Source organism: Scyliorhinus canicula, unplaced genomic scaffold (assembly GCF_902713615.1).
Source record: "Scyliorhinus canicula unplaced genomic scaffold, sScyCan1.1, whole genome shotgun sequence".
NCBI lineage: Eukaryota > Metazoa > Chordata > Chondrichthyes > Carcharhiniformes > Scyliorhinidae > Scyliorhinus > Scyliorhinus canicula.
Window position 1 is genome coordinate 299139 of NW_024055654.1, and position 19141 is coordinate 318279.

Below are 19141 nucleotides of genomic sequence, written 5' to 3' on the forward strand. Positions count from 1 at the left end.
TTAACGTTTTTACAGGAAAGAGGAAAGATCCCAGACAGTGGGTCTCCCAGGTTCACTGCAGGCCCGACAACTCAATCAGCTCCACTCTCAGCTCAGGAGAGCTCAGCAGCTCCACACACTGTCCACAGGAGAGATCTCCTGGTCCAGCGGGACCAAGATTCGTGTTTTAACTGACACCACAAAAAAACTGGAGTAATCAGTCACTGGTCTGATTGCCATTTGTGGAATCTTACTTTGTACAAACTAGCTGTTGACAAACAGTGACAACTTGTATTTATACAATAAAATTAATGTAATAAACATCCCAAAGCCCGTCAGAGGAGTTTCAGAAAGACAAAAAATTGACAGAAAATCACATAAGACGATGTTTGAACAGATGGTCAAAAGCTTGATTGGAGAGACAGATTTTAACAACTATTTTTAATCAGGAAAGATAGAGGAGTGGAGAGGGTTGGGAGGGAATTTCGGAGTTTCATGTCTGCACTGACCACTAATGGTGGATAAATTATAATCAGCGATTCATGAGGTTAAAATGAGAGAGTGCAGATACTTCAGCAGGTTGTGAAACTCGGCAAAGACACAGAGGGACAAGTCCATGGAGGGATTTGAATACAAGAAGGTCTCAGCATGACTTGATCAGGAGCCAGTGTTGGTCAGTGAGCACAGGGTGATGGTTGAACAGGACCTGGTGTGAGAAAGCACATGGACAGCAGAGTTTTAGGTAAACTCACATTTCCATGTGGGGATGGGGTGAATGTGAGAGGCTGGTCAGGAATGCATTGGAACCATCAAGTGTAAAGGTAACAGTGGCAGCACGGTGGCACAGTGGGTTAGCCCTGTTGCCTCACGGCACAGAGGTCCCAGGGTTTCAGCAGCAGGTGGGCTGGAGACAGGTGACATTGTGGAGACTGAAATATCTGGTATTAGTGACAATGTGGACCAAGAGTGTGGTTCAACCTCAGACAGTTCCCAGGGAGAGGGATGGACTCGGGAGTTAGGGAACGGAATTTGTAATGGTGACTGAAGACAATGGCTTTGGTCTTCCCAATATTTAATTGGAGGAAATTTCAGCTCATCCAGGACTGGATGTGGGATAAGCAGTTTGATAATTTAGTAACAGTGGAGGAATGGAGAGGGATGGGGGTGAGGTAGAGCTGGGTGTTGTCAGTTTACATGTGAAAACTAACATGGTGCTTTTGGATGATGTCACCAGATGGGAAATAGGAGGAGCCGAGGATGGATCCTTGGGGAACACCAAGTACAAGGACATTGGAGAGGAAAGTGATGTGAGATGGGATGGTAGTTGGCAACGACGGGGTGATCAATGTTTTTTTAGGATGGGTGATAATGGTGAATTTAAAGGCGATGGCAGAGGACCAAAAGAGATAGAGAACTGGAAACAGTATCAGCTAACATGGGGAAGTTGGGTGCTCAATACTTTAGTGGGAATAGGGCCAATACAGCAGAAGGCGAGGGCAGCACGGTGTTTAGCCCTGCTGCCTCATGGCGCCAAGGTCCCAGGTTCGATCCCAGCTGTGGGTCACTGTCCGTGTGGAGTTTGCACATTCTCCCCGTGTTTGCGTGGGTTTCACCCACACAACCAAAAAGATGTGCAGGGTTGGATTGGCCACGCTAAATTGCCCCTTAATTGGAAAAAAATGAATTGGGTACTCTAAATTTACAAAAAAAGGAAAAAAAAACAGCAGAAGGCAGGTCTCATGGACAGTATGAGCTCTGCGAGGGTGGCATGGTAGCACAGTGGTTAGCACCGGTGCTTCACAGCTCCAGGGTCCCAGGTTCGATTCCCGGCTTGGGTCACTGTCTATGCGGAGTCTGCACATTCTCCCCGTGTCTGCGTGGGTTTCCTCCGGGTGCTCCAGTTTCCTCCCACAAGTCCCGAAAGACGTGCTGTTAGGTAATTTGGACAACCTGAATTCTCCCTCCGTGTACCCGAATAGGTGTCGGAATGTGGCGACTACGGGTTTTCACAGTAACTTCATTGCACTGTTAATGTAAGCCTACTTGTGACAATCAAGATTATTAGGATAAAGTGAGATACAGGAGAAACTGGAGATTGTTTATATGATGTACATTAATGATCTGGCAGAAGGAACTGAGGGAATTGTTGCTAAGTTTGCAGATGATACAAAGATATGTAGAGGGACAGGTCGTCTTGAGGAAGCAGGGAGGCTGCACAAGGATCTGTACAGGCTAGGAGAGTGGGCAAAGTGGCAGATGGAATATAATTTGGGAAAGTGTGAGGTTCTGCACTTTGCCAGGAATAGAGGCAGAGACTTTTGTAAAATGGGAAAAGGCTTCAGAAATCAGACACACAAAGAGCCTTGGGAGTCCCAGTGTGGGATTCTCTTCAGGTTAACCTGCAGGTTTAGTTGGCAGCCAGGAAGGCAAATGCAATGTTAGCATTCATTTCACGAGGGCCAGAATACAGGAGCAGGGATGTACTGCTGAGACAGTTTAAATCTCTGGTCAGACTCCATTCGGAATATTGCGAGCATATTTGGGCCCGTCTCTAAGGAAGAATATGCTGGCCTTGGATGGGGTCGAGAGGATGTTTACAAGAAAGATCCCGAGAATTAAGGATTTGTCATATGAGGAGCAGTTGAGGACTCTGGGTCTGTACGCGATGCAGTTTAGAAGAATGAGAGGGGATCTAATTGAAACTTACACAATACTGAGAGGCCTGGATAGAGTGAACGTGGAGAGGATGTTTCCACTGGTATAAACACTAGAAGCAGAGGACAGAATCTCAGACTGAAGGCATGATCCTTTAAAACAGAGATGAGGAGGAATTTCTTCAGCCAGAGGGTGGGGAATCTGAGGAACTCTTTGCTGCAGAAGACTGTGGAGGCCAAATCATGGAGTGTGTTTATGAAAGAGACAGATAGGTTCTTGATTAATAAGGGGATTAGGAGTTATAGGGATACGGCAGCAGAATGGAGATGACAAACAAATCAGACATAATTAACTGGTGGAGCAGATTCGATGGGCTGAATGACCAAATTCTGGTCCTATATCGTCAGGTCTTATGTAAGATGTGGGACAAGGACTTGGATGAGGAACTTTAGACGCAGACTGGTTCGCTGTGTTCGTGGAGAGAGGGAAGCAGCTGATCAGATTGTCTCAATCTTAGTGGCATGGTGGCAAGTGGTTAGCACTGCTGCCTCACAGCTCCAGGTTCGATTCCGGTCTTGGGCGACTCTCTGTGTGGACTTTTCACATTATTCCCGTGTTGTTTCCTCCGGGTGCTCCGGTTTCCTCCCACAGTCCAAAGCTGTGCAGGTTAGATGTATTGGCCATGCTAAATTGTCCCTAGGTGGGGTTATAGGGATAGGGTGGGCAATTGTGTCCAGGTACAGTGTTCTTTCAGAGGGTCGGTACAGACTTGATGGGCCGAATAGTCTCCTTCTGCACTGTAAGGATTCTATGATGATGCCCGTGACAACAAAACTCCATGAGCTCCTCACACTTGTTGGATGTGAGGATGGAGGATGTGAGGGGGAAAGGGAGACCACTTCAAAAGAAATTCACGTGAGGTCGAGATATTAAAAAGTCAAAGCTGATTTATTTTTCTTTCATCAGTAATAGTAACAACTGTAACAGATGTGGGGTTTATTCACACAGAAACAGACTCCAATGAACATGATTGAGTCCTGGATGTGATTCAAAGCAAGATCCAATCACTGTCGTTACTCGTGAACTTGCTTGTGTCTCAGCAAGTTGGATATCCGAATGAATCCCTTCCCACACTGAGAGCAGGTGAATGGCCTCTCCCCAGTGTGAACTCGCTGATGCATAGTGAGTTCAGATGATCGTCTGAACCCATTCCCGCAGTGAGAGCATCTAAACGGTCTCTCGTCAGTGTGAACACGTTGATAGAATACCAGATCCCAGGTCCTTTTGTAGCACTTCCCGCAGTCTGGACATTTAAAAGGTCTCTCATCAGTGTGAACTCGCTGATGGGACATCAGTTCCCCAGAACCTTTAAAGCCCTTCCCATAGTTCTGACATTTAAATGGTCTCTTGTCTGTGTGAACTTGTTGGTGTCTCAACAGGTTGGATGAATCAGTGAATCCTTTTCCACACTCGGCGCAGGTGAATGTCTTCTCCCAAGTGTGAACCCGCTGGTGTTTCAATAGGTTGGATAAATCATTGAATCCTTTCCCACATGTGGAGCAGGTGAATGGCCTCTCCCCAGTGTGAACTCGCTGATGTCTCAGCAGGCTAGATAAATGAGCAAATTCCCTCCCACACTCGGAGCAGTTGAATGGTTTATCCCCAGTGTGAATTCTCTGGTGTGCCAGCAGGTTGGATGACTGAGTGAATCCCTTACCACATGTGGAGCAGGTGAATGGTCTCTCCCCGGTGTGACTGCATCGATGAGTTTCCAGCTCAGACGGGGAACGAAATGCCTCCTCGCAATCCCCACATTTCCACCGTTTCTTCCCAGTGTGAATGTGTTTGTGTCTCCTCAAGCCTGACGATTGACTGAAGCCTTGTCCACACACAGAACACGTGTACGATTTCTCCCCAGTATGATCGGTGCTTTTCCCTTCCATGTTCAAACTCGATGATATTCAGGGCAGGATAAATTGGATAACTGTCAGCTCCCGATGTGGTTTGAGTTTCCTGACTGCAAATCCTCCCCGTCTAATGCCCTGTGAAATTGATTTAAAACAGAAAAACAGTGAGAGAGAACCCACAAAAATCACAAAGGCAGCTTCTGGAATTGAGCTGAATGAATCTGGTCATTTATGGGGCCGGCACTGGGAAAAAGTGACCATGAAAACTGCTGGATTTTCGTAAAAATCCAACTGATTCACTGATATCCTTCAGTGACGATGTGGAGATGCTGGCTTTGGACTGGGGTGAGCACAGTAAGAAGTCTTACAACACCAGGTTAAAGTCCAACAGGTTTGTTTCAAATCACTAGCTTTCGGAGCACTGCTCCTTAGGTGAATTCACCTGAGAAAGGAGCAGTGCTCTGAAAGCCAGTGATCTGAAACAAACCTGTTGGACTTTAACCTGGTCTCAGACTTCTTACTATCCTTCAGTGAAGGGAACCTGCCCCCTCCCCGCCTCCTCTGTCTGGGCCGACTCAAGACTCTGGCCTCTATGGGGGCAGGGGAGTGAGGGAGGATTGGGAGCAGAAGCAAGAGAGGGATTTTATATTTGTACAAATCAATCAGGACTGTACCAGAATCTCCCAAACCCTCAACCATCATCTCCTAGAAGGAGCACGGTGTCAGGTGTGTGTGAACAACATCACCTCCACGCTCTCCAAGTTACACACTATCCTGACTTGTCCACGTCCAGCACTGGATGAGCACAATTTTCCTCCATTTACATATGGGGAAGACTGAAGCCGCTGTCTTCAGTCCCAGGTGGTGAGTTACTCACCGTAGGATTTCTAGCCTCTGACCTGCTCTTGCAGCCACAGTATTTATATGACGAGCTCAGTTCAGTTTCGAGACAATTTGGAAAATTGGATACAAAATGGGTAAAATGGCAGAATGCAGAGTGTGATGGTTGGAGGTTGTTTCTGTGATTGGAAGCCTGGGTCCAGTGGTGTACCATAGGAATCGGTGCTGTGTGTATTGTACATTAATGATCTGGGTGTGAATGTGGGAGGCATGATCAGTAAGTTTGCAGATGACATGAAAATTGGCGGTGTGGTAAATAGTGAGGAGGAAAGCCTTAGATTACAGGATGATATAGACAGACGGGCTGGTTAGATGGACAGAATACAGACATGGTTCAGGGAGGAACAGGATTGGCAGCTGTCCAAGGTATAGAATCATCAGGTGATAAAGGCGGAGGAGTAAAAGATGACGTGAGCTGCAATATTGATCAAGGAGCTAATTACTGCAGTGAGGAAGGATGATATCTGCGCAGACACCTCAACTGAGGCCACTCGGGAAGGATGATATCTGCGCAGACATCTCAACTGAGGCCATTCGGGAAGGATGATATCTCAGCAGACATCTCAACTGAGGCCATCCGGGAAGGATGATATCTCAGCAGGTACCTCAACTCAGGCCATCCGGGAAGGATGATATCTCAGCAGACACCTCAACTGAGGCCATCCAGGAAGGATGATATCTGAGCAGACACATCAACTGAGGCCACTCGGGAAGGATGATATCTCAGCAGATACCTCAACTGAGGCCACTCGGGAAGGATGATATCTCAGCAGAGACCTCAACTGAGGCCATCCTGGTGGAACATAACAACAAAAAGGGGACAATCATGTTTCTGGGAGTGCGTCATTGGTCCCCAAACAAGCAGTAAGGGAGAGGTGGAAGAGCAGATATGTAGGCAAATCCCAGAGAAGTGTAAAATAATAGGGTATTAAAAGTCAGGGAAGTGGTAGAGGTGTTAGTGATTGTGACCATAACTGATAAGGTTTATGTTGTTATGGAAAAGGAAAACTCACTGGAAATAAAGGTTCTGAATTGGGTGAAGGCTGATTTCAATGTGATACAACAGGATCTGACCAAAGCAAACTGGCAGCAGCTACTGACAGGGAAATCTTTCCAGCAGTGGGGGTCATTCAGAAAGGAAATAGAGAAAGTACAGGGCCAACATGTTCTCATGAAGCTAAAGGCTGGGACCAAAATGTTCCGAGTACCCTGGGGGTCAAGGGGTACACAGAATTGGATCAGGAAAAAAAGGGAGGCAGGAGACCCAAGACGGTGGATGCCTGAGGATTGTAGCAAGTGCAGAGGAGAACTTAATGAAATAAATTCGGAGAGTAAAGAGGTGACATGAAAAATGCTGGCGGATAAAATAAAGGAGAATTCCAAAGTGTTTTAGAATATATTAAGGGCAAGAGGGTAACAAGGGAAAGAGAAGGGCCCGTTAAGGACCTAAGTGGTAATCTGTATGTGGAGCCGGAAGATGTGGGTGAGATTTTAAATTAGTATTTTGCATCTGTGTTCACTGTGGAGAAGGACGATGTAGATATTGAAATCAGGGAGGTCCACTGTGATATAGCTGAACAGGTTAGCACAGAGAGGTTGGAGGAGTGAGCATTTTTGCAGGTATAAAAGTGGACCAATCCTCAGACTCAGAGGCGATGTGTCCCAGGCTGCTGTATGAGGCAAGGTAGGAGATTGCAGAGGCTCTAACACTATTTTTAAAATCCTCTCTGGCCACAGGAGAGGTGCCAGAGGACTTGAGGACAGAATATGTGATGGCATTATTCAAGGAGGGAAGTAGGGATAAACAAGGAAATTTCAGTGTGAGTCATACAACAGTGGTAGGGAAAACATAGGAAAGAATTCTGAGGGACAGAATTAATCTCCACTTGGAGAGGCAAAGATCAGTCAAGTATAGTCATCATGGCTTTTTCAGGGGGCGATCATATCTAACAGATTTGATTGAATGTTTTGAGGAGGTGACTAGGTGTGTAGATGACGCAGTCTATATGGACTTCAGTATGGCTATTGACAAGGTCTTCTCTGGGAGACTGGTGAAGAAGCCCATGGAATACAGAGCAATTCGGCAAATTGGATCCAAAATTGGTGCGAGGCAGAGGGTGATGGTTGAACGTTGTTTTGTGACTGGATCACTGTGTCCAATGGTGTACTGTTGGGATCAGTGCTGGGTCTCTTGCTGTTTGTACTGTACATTAATGATCTGGATGTGAATGTGGGAGGTAAGTTTGCAGATGACATGAATAATGGTGGTGTGGTAAATTGCAAGGAGGAAAGCCTTAGAATACAGGACAATATAGTCGGGCTAGTGAGATGGGTAGAACAGGAGCAAATGGAGTTTAACTCTGAAAAGTCTGATGTGATGCATTTTGCGAAGATGAACAAGACAAGGATATACACACTGAACAGTAGGGCATGAGGAAGCATAGAGGACCAGAGGGACTTTGGGGTGCATGTCCATTGATACCTGAAGGCAGCAGGACAGGTGGAGAAGGTAGTTCAGAAGGCTTATGTGATATTTGTCTGTATTAGCTGAGATTGAGAATATAAGAGCAGGGAGGTTATGATGGAGCTGTATAAAACACTGGCTGGGCCACAAGGGCCAGAATCAGATAAGAACACAGTAAAAAAAATAGTAGGAAAGGGCAGCACGGTGGTGCAGTGAGTTAGCCCTGCAGCCTCACGGCGCCGAGGTCCCAGGTTCGATCCCGGCTGTGGGTCACTGTCCGTATGGAGTTTGCACATTCTCCCCGTGTTTGCATGGGTTTCGCCCTCACAACCCAAAGATGTACAGGCTAGGTGGATTGGACACGCTAAATTGCCCCTTAATTGGAAAAAATGAATTGGGTACACTAAATTTATTTTTAAAATAGTAGAGACCGGTCAAGGGATGTTTAAGGTTTTGTACCTGAATGCTCGGAGCACTGGAACTAAAATGGATTAATTAGTTGCGCAGATAGATGTAAAGGAGTATGTACAGTTGGGATTACAGAGACATGGCTCTGTAATCCCAACTGTAGGCTCTGTAATCCCAACCAAGGATGGGAACTAAACATTGAGGGCTATTCAGTTTTTAGGAAGGACAGACAGAAAGGAAAAGGCAGTGAAGTTGTATAATTGATTAAAGAAGATATTGATATCATATTGAGGAAAGATATTAGCACCGATAGTGTGGAATGTGTGTGGATCGAGTTAGGAAACACCAAGGGTCAAAAAGCATTCATAGGGGAGGTAATCAGACCACCAAACTGCACTGGTAATGTTGAAATAGCATCAGACAGGAAATCAGAGATACATGTGATCAGGGAATCTGTGATCTTGGGTGACTTCAATCTGCACATTGATTAGGCTAATCAAACTGGTAGCAATGCGATGGAGAAGGATTTCTTGGAATTTGTAAGGGATGGTTTTCTCGACCAATATGCCGAGGAACCAACGAGAGAGCATTGTCAAGGCCAAGATCGATGGGTTTTTAATCAGTTGGGGAATGAAGGGTTACAGAGAGAAGGCAGGAAAGTGGACTCAGTGAGTGGTTGATCTATGATCTTAGTAAATGGCAGAGCAGACTCAAAGGGCTGAATGTCATACCCCTCTTCCTATTTCTTATGGTCTTGTGGAGATTGAGGGGAAATTGATAGAAGTGCACAAGATTGTTAGGTTTAGATAAGGGTGTTCAACAAATGCTGTTCCTATCCGCTGATTGTAAAAGATTACATGACACAGATTTAATATTTTGAGCAATATCTACATGGGGGAATGTGAGGAAGAAGTTTTACTCAGTGTGGGGTAATAACTTGAACTCAATGCTTACACTCAAAGGGAGATAATATTCAGCTCCTGATAAATCGAACGATGCAGTCAGACTGAGATGTGAGATTTGGTTTGAATTTCCTGTCTGCAAATCATCTTCCAATATCCTGTAAAATACATTTACAAAAGCCATCACTGTCAGTCCAAAAATGAAATTCAGAAGAGACAAATATTTCTCTTGGTTGGAGTTTTCTATGTGTAAATCCTCCCCTTGTAATCCCCTGTAAAAGGAGTTTCCAAAATCCATCTCTGTCAGTCTGGGATAGAAATTCACTACATTCTCTCCTCCTGCTGCCAATGCATGCTCCTTGCTGCACTTGGCCCCTTGTCATTATCATCAGCAGACCCTTGATTCAAGGATGATATCTCCTCAGGGTCGTGTTTTTCTGCTACGGATCTCCATGTGACTTAACTGTGACTGCAGATCTTTGGACACACTCCACTTATTGCTGACCCGCTATCCAGCCCCATCGCTCCACGCCAGCCACACAGTATAAATTTGACCCTATTTCCAATTCTCTAGCTTTGACAAAGGGTCATCCAGACTCAACATTAGCTCCCTCCTCTCTCCACAGATGCTGTCAGACATGAAAATGAAGAAATTAAAATCGCTTATTGTCACGAGTAGGCTTCAAATGAAGTTACTGTGAAAAGCCCCCAGTCGCCACATTCCAGCACCTGTTTGGGGAGGCTGTTACGGGAATCGAACCGTGCTGCTGGCCTGCTTTTAAAGCCAGCAATTTAGCCCTGTGCTAAACAGCCCTGACATGACAAGATTGTTCAGTATTTTCTGTTTTTGTTTCAGATTCCAGCATCCGAATAAGATGCCTTTAACTCCATGAGGTAGTTCAATCTGGACAGCAGGATTTGCTTCCTCTTCCTTCTGTATTTTCCTCAACAATAAGACATTGGGACTAAAGGCTAATACTGTGGGCGTGATTCTGCGCTCCCCACGCCGGGTGGGAGAATCGCGGGAGAGCCGCTGTGTCACCCCACCGCCATTCTCCCCCCCCCCCCCCCCCGCGACACGCTGCTTGGAGAATCGCCGCTCGCCGTTTTTCCCGGCGACCGGCGATTCTTCGGCCCAAATGGGCCGAGCGGCCTGACAACTTGCGGGGCAGTGGAGGGGAAGACGGCAACCGCGCATTATCGGGTTTGAGCCGGTCAACCTGCGCATGCGGGGCTGACGCCGGCCGCGTCATTCTTGGCGCGCGGCTTTGAGGCAAGCATCAAGGCCCGGCGGCCGAGTTTCCCGCAACGCCGCTCCTAGCCCCCCGGGGGAGGGGGGAATGGGGGGGGGAAGGGGGGAATGGGGGGGGGGAGAAGAGGAGGGGGGGAGAATAGGGGGGGAGAATAGAGGGCGAGGAGCGGCTTCTGACGCCGGAGTGAAACACTCCAAGTTTCACTCCGGCGTCGGCCGTTGCGGAGAATTTCGCCCTGTGTCTCCATTCTGAACAATGGGTAACAAGCTCCTCCCAGTCGTTGCCCCCTATAAAGATGGCGACCACGCATGTGCCCTGCTGCACATTACCCCAATTAAGATGGCGGCCGTCAACACGCCCAATCATACAAATGGGGGGGGAAAGAGAGGGTTGATCGGTTCTTTTTTAGGATTTGCGGTTTGCAGAACATATTTAGGAAGCCGTTTCGCCCACCCACTGGGTCCTTTGCTCCCTCTGAACCGCCATACGCACCGATTGCGGATCAGAAAAACAAACATCTCACCCCCGCCATTACGCACACTGCGTATTCCCATCTCCCAGCTTGGTCCCGCCCCTTCTTCAGTCCGATTGGTTGGAGGACCAGCCGCTCCCTTTCGGTCTTCCCGCCCTCCCCCGCCTCCTATTGGTTCAGATCTGCCGCCAATCATTCCTCGGCAACTTGAAGCATGCGCAGTGTCGCTGCTGGAGCTGGACAACGGTGCGCAGGCGCATTGGCAAAGAATTTCGAGCATGCGCAGTGTGATTGATGCCTCGGCCCTTGTTTGTCCCGGAGAAGCGGAGTCAGCATCAGGCGGTGGGTGGGAGGATTTGGAAACACTTTGTGGGTCCGCAAACCCTTCACCATCATTGTCAGCTCCCTGGTTTGCAGCTGCGGGGCTTCTCCCTCCCTCCCGGGAACAGGCCCAGGTTAACGGGCACCATCCTGCTTCACACACTGGAGGGTGGTTCACATCACAGGATGGGGGAGGTGGGATAATAAATAAGAGCTGACACTTTGCACTCAAATCAATGAGGACTCTGATCTCTGGCAAGGAAGGAAACCCTGGCAGGTGGGCGGGGAGGATTCACAAACACTGGCTTGAGGCTCCAAACCCCCCTTTGACTGTCGGTGATGGATTTTGTGAAATTATTTTTACAGGATGTTAGCAGAATTTTCGGATGTGAAACTCAAACCAAACTTCACATCAAGATGCTTCAGTGATTTGATTCACCAGAACCTGAATATCATCAACCTTTGTATACAGAAGGAGAAATTTTTGTTCCGCCTGTGGGAAAAGATCTGATCCATCAGTGTTACTGAGAAAGCACCGAGATACACAAATACCCGAGAGAGAGTTTCCAATGTGCTGAACCTGGAAAGAGCTTTCACCAGCCTGAAAGAAAAACCACAGCATTCACAGTGAGTAGTCACCCTGGACATATTCTGTCTAAACGAGGCTTCAACATTATCCAAGCTGGAGACACACGAGGACATTCACATCATGGAGAAACCTTTGAAATGTGGGGACTGTGGCAAGGGATTCAATTACCCATCTGCATTGGATATTCATCGACGTATTCACACTGGAGAGAGGCTGTTCACCTGTCCTGTGTGTGGGAAAGGATTTGCTTACTCATCCAGCCTGTATACACATCAGCGTGTTCATACTGGCGAGAGGCCATTCACTTGCCTCGAATGTGGGAAGGGATATCATGCTTTATCAAGCCTCCTGATTCACCAGCAAGTTCACTCTGATCAGAGACCATTTCAATGTTCTGATTGTGACAAAAGCTTTAAAAGCACAAAGGACTTGCTGAGACACCAGCGCACTCATATGGAGGTGAGGCCTTTCACCTGCTCAGTGTGTGGGAAGGGATTCACTCAGTCATCCCACCTTGTAACACACCAACTTGTTCACTCTGATAAGAGACCTTTTCAATGTTCGCACTGTGAGATGTGTTTTAAAAGTAAAAATGATTTACAAGCCCATCAGCGCACACACACTGGGGAGAAGCCATTCACCTGTTCTCTCTGCGAGAGGAGATTCGGACGTTTATCTCAGCTACAGACACACCAGCGAGTTCACTCTGATCAGAGACCATTTCAATGTTCTGACTGTGGGAAGAGCTTTAAAAGCAAACAGGATCTGGTGACACACCAGCGAGTTCACACTGGAGAGAGGCCATTCACCTGCTCTGTGTGTGGGAAGGGATTCACCCATTCATCCCACCGTCTGAGACACCAGCGAGTTCACACTGGAGAGAGGACATTCATTTGCTCTGTGTGTGGGAAGGGATTTATTGATTCACCCCACCTTCTGATACATGAGCGAATTCACACTGGGGAGAGACCGTTCACTTGCTCCATGTGTGGGAAAGGATTCACTCAGCCATCCCAGCTCGCTGTGCATCAACTTGTTCACACTGATCACAGACCTTTTAAATGTTCTGACTGTGAGAAGAGCTTTAAGAGCACAAAGGACCTTCTGAGACACCAACAAGTTCACACTGGGGAGAGGTCATTCACCTGCCTGATATGTCGGAAGAGATTTGCTCAGTCTTCCCACTTGCTGAGCCACCAGCAGGTTCACACGGGAGAGATGTCATTCACCTGCTCCATATGTGGGAAGAGATTTGCTCGGTCATCCAATCTGCTGAGACATCAGCGAGTGCACAAGTCACTGCAGGGGTTAGATTCTGCTTTAGCTGCTGCTGTTAATCCCATGCAGGACTGAACTATGTTCATTCTGTTATTAAGGAGGTTGGAGTGGGCACTTAGATAATCTCAGTGCAATTAGGCAGAATCAATATAATTTATGAAAGGGAAATCATGTTTGACTAATTTATTGAAGTTCTTTGAGGAAGTAACAAGCAATGTGGATAAAGGGGGACCTGTGGATGCGATGTATTTAGATTTCCAGCAGGCACTTGACAAGGTGCCACTTAATGTTCACTCCACAAAATAAAAGCCCATTGTGTAGCTGGTAACAGCATGGACAGAGGATTGGTTAGCAAACAGGAAACATTGTGGAGGTAAAAACGAGTCATTTTTGATGTAACCTGTGGACTACCACAGGGATCAGGACTGGGCCTCAACTATTTTCAGGACTTGGTTGACAAGATCAAAAGTACTGTTGCAAAATTTACTGTTGCTACAAAGGTATGGAGTAAGATAAGTTGTGAGTGACCATAAGGAGTCTGTAAAGGGTGCAGATAGGCGAAATAAGTGAGCTACAATTTGGCAGATTGAACATAATGTGGAGAAATGTGAATTTGTTCACTTTGGCAGGAAGAATAAAAAAGCAACATATTGGATTGAATTTATTTACTGTCACGCGTAACGAGGTACAGTGAAAAATATTGCTCTGCGCACAGCTCAGGCAGATCATTCCGTACATGAAAAGAAAATACATAGAGCGAACATAAAATACACAATGTAAATATATAGACACAGCCATCGGGTGAAGCATACAGGAGTGTAGTATTACTCAGTAGAGAAGATGTGTGAAGAGAATGTAAAAGAGAAAGGTTAGTGATAGTGTTAGTGTTAGAATTAAGTTTTAAGAGATAGTATGATTATCGGAGATGTAAGAAGTGGATCTGTGTGAGAGAGCTCACAGAGAGTCACCACACTCCGGCACCATCTTGCATTGCTTATTTAAATACACAGAGATTGCAGCTCCGAGGTACAGAGGGATCTGGGTGTATTGATACATGAATCAGGATCAGTTACTGTGCAGATACAGTACATGATCGGGAAGGTAAAGGGAATTTTGCTGTTTATTGCAAGGGGAAAGTACTGCAGTTGTACAGGGTATTGGTGAGACCACATCCAAAGTACTGTGTACGGTTTTGGTCTCCTTATTTCAGAAAGGACATAATTTAATTTGAAACTGGTCAGAGAAGATTTACTTGACCGGGTGAGGGGTTATCATAGGAGGAAAACTTGGCGAAGCTGTGACTGTATCCACTTGAGTTTGGAAGAATGAGAGGGGATCTGATTGAAACATATGGGGCTGGATTCTCCCATTCTGGGGTTATATCCCCACGCCGGCGTGGGAACGGTGGCATTTTACACCAGACAGAATGGTGTAAAACGGCTACTGATTCCCTGTTTTGCTGGGTGCTAGCAGGTCGGCTGCGTAGAGCACACGGCTCTAGCTGCCAATATGTCCTGGAAAATTGCCGGGTCTGTGGCCGCACATGCGCTTGGCGGCCCCTGAGCGGCTGCGCTGTGCTACTTGGCAACGGCCGCTTGCGGACCCGGCTTGCAAAATAATGCCTCCCCTTTGGCTGGCTCGCACGTCCCGGACCACCCCGACAGTGCCCCCAGCCACAAATAAAGAACTCCCTGCCCATGGATCAGCCCTCCCCCGACTGTGGCGATGCTGGACTGAGTCCACAGCTGCCATGCCGAGTTCCCAACAGGATGGGACCACACGCGACCCACACCGTCGGGAACTTGGCTGGTCGGGGGCGGAGCATCCGGAGGCAGATCTCAGGCAAAGTTCTGAGGCCATCGATACGTGGCGCGGCGTACCATTGTGATTTAAACAGTGATTGATAAAGGTTCAGCATAACTTACCTGCTTTTAAAAAAAATAAATTTAGAGTACCAAACTCATTTTTTCCAATTAAGGGGCAATTTAGCATGGTCAATCTACCTACCCTGCACATGTTTGGGTTGTGGGGGTGTAACCCACGCAGACACGGGGAGAACGTGCAAATTCCAAACGGACAGTGACCCAGTGCCGGCATCGAACCTGGGACCTCAGCGTCGTAAGGCAGAATGCTAACCACTGTGCCACCGTGCTGCCCGCTTTACCTGCTTTTAACTCAACGACTCTACATGTTATCCGTGTCTGCGTGGGTTTCCTCCGCGTGTTCCGGTTTCCTCCCAAAAGTCCCGAAAGATGTGCTTGTTAGGTGAATTAGACATTCTGAATTCTTCCTCAGTGTGCCCGAACAGGCGCCAGTATGTGGTGACGAGGGGATTTTCACAGTAACTTCATTGCTGTATTAATGTAAGCCGCCTTGTGACACTAATAAAGATTATTATTAATATCCACCTTGTTAATGTGCAATCAATTTTTACCTCTCTTTATTTCTTTAATATTAATCAGTATTGACGAGCTGTGGTGTAACCCTGTGTTTGGAGTTTGTCTCATGGCGGTAACATTGAACATCGAGGTGATAGAAGAACCCAGACCGTGGATATCTGAAGAACTATACCAAACTGCACTGTAGGCTCAAAATGCAAAGTATGGTGGTCAATTTAGTCAAGTCACAGCCTTTCCAGAATTAGCAATGGCTACAAATGAGTTGAATTGTGCAGGAGAACTAGCCTCAACCTGTGAGAAAGATGTGTTTGTTTGACGTGATAAAAGTGGTTGGAGCAGTCAATGCTTATATAGTACATTGTATATCTTATGTTGCCCTATTATGTATTTTCTTGAATTTTATTTAATTCCCTTTTCTTCCCATGTACTGAATGATCTGTTGAGCTGCTTTCAGAAAAATACTTTTCACTGTATCTCGGTACACGTGACAATAAACAAATCCATCCATCCATCCATCCATCTGTGGATTGATAACAGTGTCAGAGGTCACAAAGTAGAGTTAGGCTCACTCAATTCGTTCAGACATCACCTTGTAAGAGGCCCAGGACATAAGAACAATGGAGAAGACAATGATGTCATTGAAAACCAATTAAATGGGCTTAAAACAGGTCTTACCTAATAGTTTTTATTCCTTTACCGAGGTCAAAGCCCACATCCCGTTAATGAATGAAACAAAGGTGTGTGTCTCTATCTAAGTCAGCATTTATTGCCCATCCCTAATTGCCCTTGAGAAGGTGGTGGTGAGCTGACTTCTTGAACTGCTGCAGTCCCTATGGTATCACCCACAGTGTGGTTAGGGAGGAAGTACCAGGATTCTGACCCAGGGACAGTGAAGGAACGGCGATATATTTCCACAGCAAGATGGTGAGTGTTACAATCCCAGTGATGTAATAACTGAATGGGAAGATCCCAGAATGGGAACCCTGGCTCAAAAGACTCTAACTTTGTTTAGAAAATGTGAAGCAACAGAGTCACAGGATTGCCAATTAGCTTTCAAAAACAAACATTTATTAAACATGAAAAGTCTGGCTAAGATACAAAATTCCTTCACTCCTACTTATCTTCACAAACGTGCACAAATTTCAAGGACAACACAGGTTACTACATATCTTTTGCTTTAATGTTCTCAGTGGACACACAGTCCCTTTAAACCCATAGGTTGGCCATGATCAGACAACCCCCCCCCCCCCCCCCCACACCCCCCCCCCCCCCACTCATTTCTCGAGTTGGAGGGGAATTTGGCCACACAGTCATAGGTGTGTAAGGAGTATAGTGGGTGCTCTAAGTTGCCTATCCTCACTGATTGTGGCCTGTGGGTTAGAAAGTTCAGGATCCAGTCGCAGAGAGAGGAGCCAAGGCCAAGGCCACGGAGTTTGGAGATGGGTTTTGTCAGAATGATGGTGCTGGAGGCTGAGCTTCAGTCGATAAATAGGGAGTGGGAAATAGGTGTCTCTGGGTGTTCCAGGGTAGAGTGCAGGATGAAATGTGAAGTGATGGATTCTGGTCAGAAGAAAGGGTTCAGTTCTGAAGGGAGGGCCTTGTAGTAAGGGGAGTAGCATCCCTGCCTCTACAGGCACAAGTTCCGTGTTCGAATCCCGCCCCAGGACTTGGTGACCAAGCAAGGCGTGTTCGCAAGGCGACCAAAAGAGGGTGAGTGTCAACCTGGGCAACGTTTACGAACACGCCAATAACAGATGGTAAGAGCAGGAGAGGTTCCCGGTGTCGTGTTATGTACTCTGGGGAAACACGGGCTGCAACTGGATGCAGCTTTCACCAAAAGATACTCCAGACCTTGAAGTTAGTTCAATCTGATTTATTGAACCTGTCGCACAGTTAGCATAGTTCTCTATGAGTTCGACTCTCTGCTAACCTGAGTGTGGTTACTCTGTCTGACTGAACCAGACTACCTCTTAGCGACGTGCTGGAGGTGTGATACTGTACATACACCCTGACTCACTCTGTCTATGTTCATCGGTGGAAAGAGGCGGAGTGTGAGTGTCTCGTGCCTTTTATCGTCAGATCCCACCCCTAAGTGTCCTGCCTGCTCATTGGGCATGTCCTGGTCTCTGTGTTCATTAGCTGCCTGTCTGTATATCATTATCTGCATATCATGACATCTCCCCTTTTTTTATGTTTTGTTGGCACATGTGACCATACTTACATGTGGTGGCATATATTAACATATTTACAAGCGATGGCATATGTGAATGTATTTACATGTGAAGACAGTTGTCTAATGTGAGAAAACAGAACATAGCAAACAAAGCAAATGTTCATAAGTCCAGTCTCTGGGGCTGGCGTCTGATCCTGGTTGACCGCCGGAGAAAGGTGGTGGTGGGGACGACGGTACCTTGACTGGTGGGATGGAAGCCTGTCTGATGGCCTCGTGAGTCGAGGTATCAGGAGGTGGCAAAACAACAGACGGAAACGGAGAAGAAAACGGTTGCGGGCAGGCAACTTTGCGCAGTGCCCGTCTGTTTCGACGCACAACAGAACCTGCTCATTGGGCATGTCCTGTTCTCTGTGTTCATCAGCTGCCTGTCTGTAAATCATTATCTGCATTTCTGCATATCATGACACCTGGTTGATCACAGTGGGGCCCCAAACAAAATAAAGGACCCCGGCGACAGACTCGCGACCGGCTCCGGGGATTAATAGCCACGGAAACGTGCCTCGGTGCTCAACCGGTTGCCTAGTTGCCGTCGAGAAGGTGGCGGTGGAGCGCCATCTTGAAACGCTGCTGTCTCACGTGGTGTAGGTCCGCCCACTGTGCTGGTGGGGGGGGGGGGCAGTGGATATAGGAACAGACATCGTTGAGGGCACTTGAGAGTTTGGGGGGACAAAACATTGGGAATGTTGGGGGGGGGGATAGACAGAGTGGATAGTCAGAGGCTTTTCCCCAAGAGTAGAGGGGTCAATTACAAGGGGGCAGAGGTTTAAGATGCGAGGGGCAAGGTTTAGAGGAGATGTACGAGGCATGTTTTTTACACAGAGGGTAGTGGGTGCCTGGAACTCGCTGCCGGAGGAGGTGGTGGAAGCAGGGATGATAGTGACGTTTAAGGGGCATCTTGACAAATAAATGAATAGGATGGGAATAGAGGGATACAGACCCAGGAAGTGTAGAAGATTGTAGTTTAGATGCGCAGCATGGTCGGGCCGAAGGGCCTGTTCCTGTGCTGTACTTTTCTTTGTTCTTTGTAATAATCGCTTATTGTCACGAGTAAGCTTCAATGAAGTTACTGTGAAAAGCCCCTAGTCGCCACATTCCGGTGCCTGTTCGGGGAGGCCGGTACGGGAATTGAACCCACGCCGCTGGCATTGTTCTGCATTACAAGCCAGCTGTTTAGCCCACTGTGCTAAACCAGTCCCTATGGCTGCTTGAGAGCGCTGTTGATGACCTCTTTCATCACTTTGCTAATAATCAGGGCCGGCCCAAGGCACCGGCAACTCGGGCAGTCGCCCGGGGCGCCATGTGCTAGGGGGCGCCAGAGACTCGGGTCCCGCGCATGCGCAGTTGGGCCGGTGCCAACCAGCGCATGCGCGGTGGCCGCCCT

General features: G+C 47.3%; 2 protein-coding genes across 6 annotated transcripts; one reads left to right on the forward strand and one right to left on the reverse strand.

Annotated features, from left to right (window-relative positions):
* Window positions 1-3563: 3563 nt before the first annotated feature.
* LOC119960570 (zinc finger protein 239-like) lies at window positions 3564-11063 on the reverse strand. Of its 5 annotated transcripts, none has more exons than XM_038788233.1 (3): window positions 10992-11063; window positions 9268-9373; window positions 3564-4676 (listed from the first exon to the last, which is right to left on the reverse strand). In XM_038788233.1, the coding sequence occupies exon 3, from the start codon at window positions 4575-4577 to the stop codon at window positions 3708-3710; it is 870 nt and encodes a 289-aa protein (XP_038644161.1). In that variant the 5' UTR covers window positions 4578-4676; window positions 9268-9373; window positions 10992-11063; the 3' UTR covers window positions 3564-3707. The 5 variants fall into 5 exon arrangements, with proteins under 5 accessions (XP_038644161.1, XP_038644163.1, XP_038644160.1 ...); XM_038788235.1 differs by having other exon boundaries at window positions 11008-11049; XM_038788232.1 differs by having other exon boundaries at window positions 10961-11030.
* A 394-nt stretch (window positions 11064-11457) lies between these two features.
* Window positions 11458-15156, forward strand: LOC119960567 (zinc finger protein 271-like). Its single transcript, XM_038788229.1, has one exon. The coding sequence runs from the start codon at window positions 11971-11973 to the stop codon at window positions 13201-13203; it is 1233 nt and encodes a 410-aa protein (XP_038644157.1). The 5' UTR covers window positions 11458-11970; the 3' UTR covers window positions 13204-15156.
* Window positions 15157-19141: the final 3985 nt, after the last annotated feature.

Bases quoted from the DNA above. Each gene is read 5' to 3' on its own strand.
- LOC119960567 (XM_038788229.1), top strand. From the start codon at position 11,971: ATGGAGAAACCTTTGAAATGTGGGGACTGTGGCAAGGGATTCAATTAC.
- LOC119960570 (XM_038788233.1), bottom strand. From the start codon at position 4,577: ATGGAAGGGAAAAGCACCGATCATACTGGGGAGAAATCGTACACGTGT.